The 12,655-nt window shown below is 36.4% G+C and overlaps 1 protein-coding gene across 1 annotated transcript in view; it reads right to left on the bottom strand.

Annotated features, from left to right (window-relative positions):
* DPYSL4 (dihydropyrimidinase like 4) overlaps positions 1-10,603 on the bottom strand; it is a 225,749-nt gene extending 215,146 nt beyond the window's left edge. Inside the window, exon 1 of the mRNA XM_044056812.1 lies at positions 9,922-10,603. Coding sequence (XP_043912747.1) covers positions 9,922-9,960 — 39 coding nt within the window. The 5' untranslated portion in view covers positions 9,961-10,603. The remainder of the gene's footprint in view (positions 1-9,921) is intronic.
* Positions 10,604-12,655: the final 2,052 nt, after the last annotated feature.

Here is a 12,655-nt window from a genome sequence, read left to right as displayed (position 1 = left end):
TCAGTTTTGTTGGGACATCCAATTATTTGCAGCAGCACTGTTGTCCCATATTTTCTCCACTGTTTGATGACTGTCTTCACTGTGTCCATGGTATATCCAATGTTGTGGAATTTTTTTCTATCCTTCTCCTAACTGACAACCTTTCAACAATGAGATCCCTTTAATACGTTATAAGCTCTCTGTGAACCATGGCTTTTGCTGTAGTAGGCAACTGAGTAAATGTCAGGAAAATCCTACTAGGACAGCTGAACTTTATTTGGAGTTAATCATAGTCTCTTTAATTGATGGCAGGTGTGTACCCAAGAAGACTGAATGTTGTAATTAAATCAAAAGGTGCTTCAGCAAAGTATTCATTTAATGGTGTGCACACTTATGCAACTAGCTTATTGTACATTTTTTATTTTTTACGTTTTTTCACCTAACAGATTTGTTTTTTCAATTGAATTGTACAGGTTATAGGTCACATTAAAGGTGGGAAAAGTTTTGAAATGTTTTATTGCGGTCTCACTTTTTATATCGCAAAAAACTGTCATTTTAACAGGGGTGTGTACATTTTTTATATCCCCTGTATATGTTCTGACTCTCCCACTATCATCAATCCTTTTTGTATTTGTAATCTATGTATTGTCTTAGGAAAATTAATCATGTACATACATATATATCAGTTTGCACATTTTTTAATATAAATGAGAAGTCATTGTATAATCCTCTATAACCACGGAAATCAATAGACTATGAAAGCAAAGGAAAACAGATGGAGGACTCAGAATTCAATTCCTGTTTATTGTAAATGCATGTAAAAATAAAGCAGGAGACAACTGTATGAAACAGCATGCAATTGCACACGGAAACAGTGAACACTAAAAGCAAAGGAGAAATTACAGACCTCACCTTCTACCTGACTACACAAGAGCTAGGTTCATCTGACTTGAATTATTTTATATACATGTCTCTCTCTTTCTTTCTCTATAAATATATAATTGGATGGACTATTATTTCCATATAATGTCTACCTTTGATAGAATTGTTACACTTATAAATATTGCACTTACTTATCATAGATCTTTTTTAACATTGTTTTTGTTTATTTCTTTTTTATTTATTTTCTCTTTTTTAAGAATAAAGCCTTTCATTTGTTTAGTTATAGTGAAACAATTCATATAATGAACATTTTAGAAATTGTTAGGTAATATTCAATGAATATGTATAGCTGACTGCAGACTGGCTTAAGTGTGTGTGTGTGTGTGTGTGTGTATGTGTGTGTGTGTGTGTGTGTGTGTGTGTGTGTGTGTGTGTGTGTGTGTGTGTGTGTGTGTGTGTGTGTGGAGAGGTGTCTGTATGTCTATGAACTGTATATCTCTGCATATGCATGTGTGTGTGTGTGTGTGTGTGTGTGTGTGTGTGTGTGTGTGTGTGTGTATGTGTGTGTTTAACTAATTGCAGAAGGCAGCATTTGGCATTCTAGTACTAGGTAGTAGGTAACCATGAACTAATGGAATGGTTCAAAAAGAGCTGTATCATTTTAAAGTGTACTTCATAACAAGGGACAGATATTGTAATTTTGAAATAATTCCATATTGTATAATTTCACATTGCAGTACTTTTCTGCATGATATGAGGCTGTGGCATCCTGGTTTTCATTTTCTGAGATAGAACAGATGTTGGCAATCTAGTGTTAATCTGTGATAAAAGGTTCTGCTGCATCATGGGGGGTTATTCTATGGGATCGATCATGTTTTGCAAAGCACTGCATAGCAATGAAAATCTAAGGTACAAAATAAAAAAAAAAGGTTTTATTTCTTTGTTGTTGCATAACAATGCTGCAAGTTACAGCTAATGGCTTTTTACATCTCTGAAGTACATGAGCTTGACAGCCTCTTTAACAACTGTCAAAACAGCATTAGACATCTACTTCAACAAATTTTGAAAGAATTGCGAAACTATAGAATCTGGCAGATCTTTTGACAGCTGTCAAAAGAGCTGTCAAACTGGGGATGATGAGTCCAGTAGTTTCCTAAGAGGATTACAGAGCTGGTAAGAATCTTCATGGTGATATTATCTGACTCTGTAAACAGTCTGTGCTGTATGATTATCAGACTTTATGTAAAAATATCAACGTGTTATTTCTGATATTTGACAAATTATGATACTGCATTTTGGACAATCATTTTCTAAATTGTATTATTGCTGTTGCTTCACACCAAGTGATTAGGGTTACCACCTTTCATTGTGGCTAAAACTGGAGTAAGGCCACGTCCTTCACATCACCAGTAACCTTGCCCATCCCCATCCTCTCCACCGGCCATATTTTGTGATGTTATTATGACATCACCTGACCAGGAACGCCCCCTTTTTCCATTCCTGATGCCTGCTTTTGGCTGATTTACTATGCTTTTCTGTAAAAAAAAGCATAGTAAACCAGCTAATTTATAAACTCAAATAGTCTGTTTCCTTTTTTGAAACAGAATAACAGAGTCTGTACAGAGTTTTCCAGACTACCAGGGAATCAATTTGATTTCCAGATAGTCCAGAAAAAAATGGAGGGATGGCAACCCTACAAGTGATTAGAAACATTTTATAATTTATTCTGCATAACAATGACATAATGGGCTGACTTTTTTTTTTAAGGCAATGCTTCACTCTTCTCCAGTTTACTCCCCAGTACAGTACATTCCTTTCACACTTTTAGACAAGTAAAGTGAGGAGGGTGAGATAATGTACATGCCCAGTACTGCTATAGTAGTCCAAATTTAGAAATCTTATCAGTGGTTAAGTAGGAAAGTAGATGTAAATTAAAAATGATGTTTATAGATCTCCAAAAATGAAAAATGAAGCAGAAAAAGAGGACAGATTTACTGACCTGTACAATAACTTGCAATGATTTTATTAAGGGCAGGTATTTAAATTTCCCTCATATAAATTGGGTATAAGTGTTAGGTTTTAGCAAAGAAGTGATTATTTTCTTTGATTTAATGATTGAATGCTAGCGAACCTCCAGGGCGCAATGACATTACTTCTTTATTCCCTGTATTAAAAATGAAAAACCCAAACTGTAGTAGTGCAATATAAACATGTTTTTAACATTGTTATAAATGCATGAATTTTTTAAGTATTTTTTTTTTGTTTGTCTTTAACTTTGTAATAACTGTTTTACACTGACTGCTTCTTGGACATATAATTGCATGTGTCTTTAAGTATTTAATTACCTCAATTATTAGTTGCCTGTTCAAATCAATTATGATTGCTATGCCTTTAAATATGGGTATTTCAGGGGAGAAACGTAATTCTGATGAAGTCTTGTATCTGCAAAAATGAAAGCGCTTAACAGCCAGTTTTAGTAAGTCAGCTTTTGGATTATATTTTCCATCAGTGGAATTTTTATTCCTTAAGGTGGCTTTTGCATCTTAGTGCATCAGCGAAGTACATATCTTTGGGTTGAGAGTTTTGATGGTGCCAGTTTTACGACTATTAACCCACAAGTATGATAGGGAACCATATTGATATATTTTTAGTTGCAAACATTATACATCACATATAATCTTCTGTACAGTTATTAGTGATTGAAGATTACATAGCTTATTCAATTCCTGCTTTCCCCTTAAACCTAATTCCTCCTCTGAAATATTATTCTGCATGTATTGTTCTCACAATTCCCATTTATTCCTTGGAATTTGCTCCTACTGTTTTCTAAAGATCCCACTTCCATTTCTTTTATCTCTGTATTTACTACTTCTAGTATGGTTGTTTTAGAATTTGATTTCCATTTTCTAGGAATTGCTTTTTTGGCAGCTATAAGAATTAAACTCAGCAAGGCCTTACTATGTCAAGACAATCCTGATTCTGTATCACAATTCAAAAATTATTTCCTTAGTTACATCAATTGGCTCACTATGTATTCCTGACAGAGTAGTCTGTAGGGAATTTTTAAAGTCTATCATCTCATTATACTCACAAAAGATTTGTTCCTAATTACCTCTTTCTTCCTCATCATACTTCTAACAATTGTAATCTACCTGAGGAAAAATTCTTTGGACTCGGCTTGGGGTATAAAAATACCTATGCAAACACTTCCAAGCAAAAAATTGTAAGTCTTCTAAACTTTTTTGCATATTTGGAAGCCATACATATATTGTCCCATTGTTTCTTTGTGGATTGCTTATCTTATCTCTTTTTTCCCAATCCTATCTAACCTCCTCTGCTTGATTCCTATTGTTATCATTCAATATTTTATATACCCTACTAATTATCCCTTTTTAACACAGCTTCTGTTCTAGATTCTACTAAAAACTTTGCCAATGTTGGTCTTTCACTTAGGATTCACCTATTCTTTTCTCTTGCCTATACTCTAATATCAATCTGACATAGTTAAGGCTTTTGATTCAGTAACACATAGGTCAACCACACATGCAGTAAAAATATGTGGATTTAATCAGCATGCTGTTAGGTAGACATAAAATTGGTTAGTTGGTAGAACTGCTAAGGTTTGTCTACAGGTCTCTATATCTTATGAATACAAAAATCACTAGAGGAGTCCATCATTTCCAGAAGTGAATCACTGATAAATTGGTCAGTTTGCTAACGATGTCAGAATATCAGGATTGTATTTGATTGATGGATGTTATAAAGTTACTTGGACAGACTACTTCACTGCCAAAATAAACAGGGCTTATTTTCTCTCAAAAGATCCTCATGCTATGAAATAAGATCCCTCAGTACATGAAGCAGAGGTCATCTCTAACTCTATTAAAAAAAACTTGATCATTGAATGGAAAATTGCAAATTCACCTCTGGTCTTGCCCCCCCACATCTCTGAAGCTACCTTTTTAATAACATACTCCACTATACAGACATCCAAGAAACAAAACGGGTTGGGTTGCACAGCTAGACTTGTAAAAACCATGGTAGTCATTAGCCTAGTATAAACCTATGAACCTATAGTAATAGATGTAATTCCTCACTAAGGTAAAGTTGATCCATGTTTTCCATATTCCTAAGAGACCAATATAATTAAGAAACCAGAGAACATCTAGGTATAATGGTGTATGGAAAGTTAGATTTTAGAGGTCGTGTAAATAACATAATTAGAAAATGTTGAATTAAATGTTTTATTAAGATGTATTTCATCCAGGGATTTCAAGGTTTTTGGGGAGATCTAAAAAATCTATAATTAAACCAATAATGGTGTAAGGTGCTGTCCTTTCTAATTATTCTAGAAGTGATATTTGCAAAGAGTGCAAATGTTTTGCTAGAAGAATAAGGGGATGAAGTAATTTATCAAATGAAAGAAGATTTCAAAAATTACAGTGCATTCCATCTATTATAGAATTATGAGAGAATATTTAATTTTGAAAACAAAAGTTTAAAAATTGATCTACATGCGGGCATTAAATATTTCATCTCTGACAAATGAGGAATTGACTAGAACAAGCAAATCAGACTTTTTAGGGCAGGAAAGAGATGAAACATTATGCCTTTAGAGGTTAGGCAGGCAAATAATTTGAACTGTTTTATAAAAATGGTTGCTTTTAGTGCGGGGGAAAGGTATTTTGCACATTAAAGACATGAAGCTTGGCTGGTAGTCACCTTGTAAGGAGTCTTGTACCTTTTATACCTTTTAAAAATGTTGCAACATTATAACATTGTAAATTTAGGGGAGTATCCATATTTGTCAGAAATGTTATCACCTCACATCAGGTTAACCATAACCCTAACTTGGAGCTCCTGTGGATCCATATCATCTTTAACAAATCTATTACTTTGTTACTAGCTATAGTAACTTGCCAATGTCCCCAAAAGATCATGTAAAATTACCTTAATACCACTGAGAGATTAAATATCAAACCAAACGCTTTCTGGCTAGGGGATTTCAATTGCCCAAATATTCTTGGCACACTTTCACATCTAACAATGGATATTCGCATCATTTTCTAGACTTTGTTAATACTAATATGCTATAGCAAGTTATAGAACTACCTGCTGCAGGCTCTAATAACACTGATCTGTCCTTACTAATGTAGTCTCCACCTGCACCATATTCTGCATCAACTTATCTTTGAATAAATCTTACCACAAATCACTTATTATCTCCATCAGGCATGATGGTAGCACCCCACTACCAGATAAGATTATCCTTGGTGCCTTCCCATGGACAATCCTTCTAAAGACTGTAAAAGATCTATGGAAAATTTCAAATAATCATTCACAAATGGACCTAAGTGACAGGGTGCTGCATTCATCTCCAACTTTTACTCGAGACTAAATAGTTGCATAGAAGAGGCATTACCCATTTTCCCTAAACATAGTGGTAAATTCAGAAATTTCTCTGATAGAACTCTTGTATTAACAAACTGCATAACAAAATTCATAAAATATTGAATATTTGTCAGATCTCTCCATCCTCCAGAATCAAGATCACAATGAAACATACCAGCAAGGAGTTTAAGAGCATTATTACAAAACATAAAGCAGAGCATATATTTAGCATTACTACTACATTTACCAAAGGAAATGCAAAATACTTTTTCAGTTATATCAGGAAATCAATAAATAATGTCCCACAATGTACTAATCTCATCCATTAGAATAGTACACATTCTAATCATAAGTGTATATCCAGTAATTACTAGACACATTTAATGTTACCTTTACTGCTCCTACTGACTTTCTCCACCATCCATGAAAATGAAATTGTCTCAGAAATCACTTTGGAACAAGCTTAAAATTAGAGTCAAATACTAAAAATAAAATTTCATGGGACAAGACAGCATACCAAACTGCATTTTCAGCTGCGCCAGGTATGTACTGACACTCTACTAAAACCTTTCACCCTCAGCCTGTCCACAGGGTTTATGTCTGATACCTGGAGAACAGCCACTGCAACTCCCCTACACAAGTGTGATCCCTCCATAGACCCAGTTAGTAATATTCCCATCAGCTCTTCCAGCCTTAAAAGTAAAGCCTTGAAAATTATCATAGCAGAATTCATTCATGCAGATACAGTTAATTACCTGATCTACACTCCAGTAATTTTGATTATATGAAGGGCAGGTCCTGTCTCTTAAATATTATAAGCTTATTTGAAAAGGTCATAGAGGCTGCAGATAGTGACCATTCTGTGCACGCTGATGATGACATTGACCTGGCCAATGCTTCTAACATTATCCCTCTTGCTGGCATTATTGAAAAATTAGACAAGCTTAATGTAAATCCTTATGTTGCCTGCTGGATTGAAAACTGGGTATCCAACATATTCCAAGTTCTGAAAATTGCTGGTATCCTCTCCAATCATAAAATTGTATCTAGTGGAGTACCACAGAGACCAATACTGGACAATCTCCTTTTTGGAATTTATTTAGCAGACATCCTAACCACTAACTCAAAAATGTGGTTTATCAAACCTGCTGAGGACTATAGTCTAGGCTCTGCAATTCACTCATCCAATGATACTAAACTGTTCCAGAAAGGACTGAAATAAGCCCAAACCTGGTGACTGAAAAGAGTCTCAAGCTAAATGCAAAAAGTACAGAGTAGTAGCATTCAGCAAAAAAGCTGCTCCCCACTTCATATGTTATAAACAGAACTCCTCTTCAGACAGACACTGGGTATATGTGTACAACATGCTCTCACTAGGCTTTCACCATAGTTAGTCTAGCCTTCTATCTGGCCCAGTTAATTTCCAAGGGAATATTATCAATATCTGTAGAAGTCACCATACTACTGTGCGCTTCCCTCGTCAGACCCATTACTGAAATACCATACCACCATTTTTTATGTACAAAGACTAGCATATTGCTGAACTGTAAAGGTCCCAAATAATTATAGTCAAGAAAATAAAGATCATGAATCATATCCCAAGACATTAATATAGCTCTCCTTATACTCAGAAGAGTACCAGTGCTCCAAGATGACCTGTGTTTTACTTTTTTAGCCATGAAAGACCCAATCCTATTCGACATCCTATTTTTTCAGAAAACCAGTGGCTCTATGAACACTCATACCAAGGTCTTATTTCTACATTAACAAGACATGCTGGAAGAGTAAGTTCCTAGCTCAGTCTATTCCCAACCTGTGGTATGTTACCTCTACAGGTTAAACAAAGTACTACTTTTGCTGCCTTTAAGGCTAGGATCGATGATCAGATAGATAGACAGATAGATATAAATTTAGACCAAGGTTATCATTTACACTCCTGGCTGATTTGGAAGACAAGCATTATAAAGTGCTCAAAAAGTGTGGCAAGAACATTTATCGTGTCTACTTAATGTTGTATATGGCTAGGCATCTTATGGTCCCCATGATCTCTTACTTAGAAATATCCTGTATTCCTATGTTCCAAAGTTTCTTCTGTCTTTGAAAGTAGAATTATGATATTGAGCATGTGCAGATGTGATGATTTTTAACACATATACTCAGTCCTGGCTATAGATTTAAAGTGGCTTCCAAGATAAATGGGGCTGCAGCAATATGGTATGAAACAAAAACTGACCAATGGTTTATTTTCCTTTTCTTAATGAAGGTAAAAGATGATTCATAGAAAGTGACTTTAGAAAGTGGCTGACTTTGTGAAGCCTAACAGAGGTAGATGATGTACTAAATGGGTGTGCTCATTTGTGTTTCACAAAGGGCTTCCTCACAACTGTGCTACAAATATTTGCTGACAATAATGTATAATAGACTACTCCTATTTGCTTAATGCTTGACCTTAACAATTGCCTTACTTTTATTCTGCACAGTGGCTATCAACTTTCCTGTATAAACATTTCACTACCTTAATTTCATTGGCCTGTAATTAGAAGCCATACTGTAATAATAACAACAATGATAATTAACAGCAAATCAACTGGTAATGATTAATACCTTGACGTTGTCCACAAAATGGGCATTAGTTACACACAAGACATGTTTACTCAAACCACTGGAGCTTCATTTCCACTCTTTAGACATATTCCGTGTGTCACTTAAATATGAACATCAGCATAATCTCTGCCCACTAGTGCTGTATATTATTTTTAAAACATAGCCACTCCTTTTGAGCTCTGGTGTCCATATACTTTTTCACAGCATAGTAAACAAAAGAATGCATAATCGTTATTTATCCCAAACACACACACACACACACACACACACACACACACACACACACACCAGGTGCAGCAGAAACCTCCTATCAGGCACAGCAAGGGTATTTATTGCCATCGTTCCAAAGTGAAAGTCAAGCTGTCCTTAACGAAGAATAAGATACAACACAGGACAAAGTGCTGTTTTTACACTGCACCCTTCCAGCAGATGTACGAAGTTGAGTGAGCAATTAGATGTGTTGACAAAACATGGGGCAATATTTATGGTGTAACACAGGCGTTAATTAAGATGGCATGGAGGAATGCGCACAATCGCAATTATCACTTCACCCAGCACAGATGGTACAGCAGCCCTGCTTCCACACTGCTAACATTTATTGCAGACTATTTTGCTCGGGTTCCTACATCAAATACAGCCATTCAAGAAGGATGAAAGCATTTTGTTTCCATATAAGTAACAACATGACAGCCCAACCGTTATCAATATATTCCGCTGCACATTACAATGTTATTTAAGTTAAATGAACCCCTTGTTCGACTTGCACTGCACAAAATATATTACTGATCATCTACCACGCCATTAATAATAATTCTGAATTACTACGTGGCTGATTTAAACGACTCAAACATGTATTTGACTGGCATACTTAGGATTACACACGAAAACGACAGCTCCTTTTAACTTTTAAGTAAACACGCTGTATACCGTGGGGCTATAATTAAACGTTTTGCAACTGAATGCTAGTCGTTCGGTTATATAGTCATTTAATCCAAATCAAAAGAGCCCTTCCCTAAGAAGAACCCCTTAAATCATGGCTGTCACTGTGCTTTAATGGATGCTTACCGTGATTCGAGGGATGTTCTTCTTGCCTTGGTAAGACATGCTAGCCACTAGGAAAAACGTAAGCAATTACTTCGATCTGGAAAGTGTAATGTTGTAGGAATGCAGCTTATGGTGAAGTCTTTATCAATAAAGAGGGGAGTATGAAGTCTCAGGCTTGCTTGCCCCTCACTCCGAGGCAGTAATGGTTTACAGAGGGTGTCGGCTCCGTAGCTCCCCCTTTCTTGCAGCTTGGACCTCGGCTACCGGCTGTCTGCTTAGCATTCCAGACTCATCTCTGCTTCAGCAAAGGGGTCCAGGCCTCTCCACGGGGTCTTTCTTGACAAGGCTGAAAACAAAGGAGATGCAAGAACAAAAGCTGGCCTCGGCGACTCTCTGGAGGACAGAAGCTGTCTGCACAGAAAAATGATGCTGCACTGAGTTAACCGAGCCTGCTAGCTGCCCTAGTTACCAGTAATCTGGTCGGACTTCAGCTAACTGCTGCAGATGAGTTCATTTAGAGAAGATAAACACGAGGCTGCTTTATTTGCTAATACTCTCTCCAGTTTATTCCTCAAATTTCTATATAATTCATTAAAACAGATGTCCAATGCCTTGAGGGAGTTGTAATTTAAAATTAAGAGCATGCTTCGTTTTGTAAAAAGTACTTTTAAACAATTGCAATAAAATGAGATGATCTACTGCACTGAAAAGCATGTTTTTCATCACCATGTTACTTTTTTTAGTACAGACCCTAAAATCAAATATTGAACCGGGCTGGTTGCAGCATTCGACGGGTCTTGGTGTGGAATAATGCGTCTGAAACATAAGTGTGGGCACTGGGCGGCTAACTTTACATTACACCTAACAACTAATCAAATGAGCACATATCCGTTCGTGCTGCAAAGTGTACTAAGGGAGGGGCAGTTGTCACTTTCTGTATCATTTAGGATGGTGAACATTGCTCACAAGAATAAGTCAGCAGGATGCTACGTTGCATATGGAATTCCTACTACTTTACAATTTTTCATGAATGATACTTAATAGCCTGCTGCTTTGTTACATCTAGCCCCCTGTGCTGCTGAATAACAGCCTAAATCAGCAGGTGGATTGGAGCATTAACGTGATGACTCTTCCTGTACAAGTGACAAACTTGTTACCTGTTGTGCATGTGCTTGCTTGACGACCGTTTGGATGTCTAGATACTGATAGCATTGCAAGATAGATAGAGAGAGAGAGAGCCAGATAGATAGATGGTATCCGACTGCAAAATGTATACTTTAGTTATAGTTTTTAGTTTTAATTATTATCTAGAAATGAGACGTGCCAGAGATTAGAAAACAAAGCTTACCAAGACAAGAGAGAGAGAGAACGCGAAAAAAAGTTTAATTTACTTAATCAGGGACCACATACCACCAGATGAGCATCTCCGTTAGGTAGAATCTTAGACTGCAAACTTCCTGACTCCTTTAAGGCAGAAAAGTCTCTGGTGTCACTATATGTTTCACTAAGACCATCCGAGTCAGTGGACGACTGTCTTTGATCTTTAACAACCTTTTTCTGTGCATTTCTTTTTCCAATACTCAGAGCTTCAAAGTCAATTGTTTTGTTTTCAAAAGCCCCTTCCACATTGCAAAACATCCCTCCGTACTTCAGCCTTGGTTTGGGGCTCCCCATTCCCATTTTGGCAAAGTAATCTTGCGTGTCATTGTCACTTTTACACTCTTTCTTTTCCGTCATTGCTACCCACAAAAAGTTTTGCTGCTCAGAATTTTAAGTTAGAAAAAAATCTCACTGCATTTTCCAAAATAAGAATGGATGCTGGCGTCACCTGGCATAGCGGTTATTGAATCTCGTAGTAATAATGTGTGTACTAAGAATTCTCAGGCCACTTGGACCACATGTAAATGAGCTGTTACGGGGGTGTGGTGCTGAAATCATTCAATCACTGGATACCCCAGGGGATGTTATTGCTTTAATGGAGTCACATATTGGGAAGGCTGTATTCAGTGTCACAGTCTCTAGTGTGATCTGAGCAATACATATTTTATATAGGTCTGAATATCTCTATATTGGTTGGCTGGGAGGGGCAGTAGATAACAACCACTCAGCTCTGAATATGCTCCACTTCTGTGGAGAAACAGTATTATGATTATCAACAACCAAGGGTAACATGAGATAATGCAAATATTTGGAAGTAATTTATAGTTGTTATCACCCATTGATTATCCGTTAACAAAAGTGTGGCCAATTATGAATTTGTATACAACTTATTACATTTTCAAAAAGTGCATAAAAACTTTTATAGAGACAATAAGATAGCCACAGTTGACAGTGCAGTGGCTTAGTGATGGGCGCTTACTTGAAAATAGGAGACATCAATTGAACATTGTAGTGCATTTGTAAAATGCGCCTAGATGTAGGCATAGACCTTCCATCTCCAAAATGTCAGGCATTTTGCCTTGACTCTCACAATGTGGAGCAAATAGCTAAATATTGTATGTTTAGGATCCTAACAGATTCAACTCACAGCACGGTTAATAAATGGGGTTTGCCACCTGTCCTTCCTAAGGCAGGACAGTCTATTTTGGGGCAGTTGTGCCCATTTGGAGGGATAAAGCATGAAAAATAACTCATGTCAGGAGAATTTAGGGAAAAAAATCCACTCATACTTGTATAAAATATTTATTTTGTATCCGAAACACGCCTTAATATGTTATAAAATAAAAGAATCAGCTCATGTTATACACACGTGCGA

Source organism: Protopterus annectens, chromosome 14.part0, assembly GCF_019279795.1.
Source record: "Protopterus annectens isolate FY-2018-M chromosome 14.part0, PAN1.0, whole genome shotgun sequence".
NCBI lineage: Eukaryota > Metazoa > Chordata > Ceratodontiformes > Protopteridae > Protopterus > Protopterus annectens.
The sequence above is the reverse complement of the archived record's forward strand: the minus strand, read 5'-3'. Positions and strand labels throughout refer to the sequence as shown.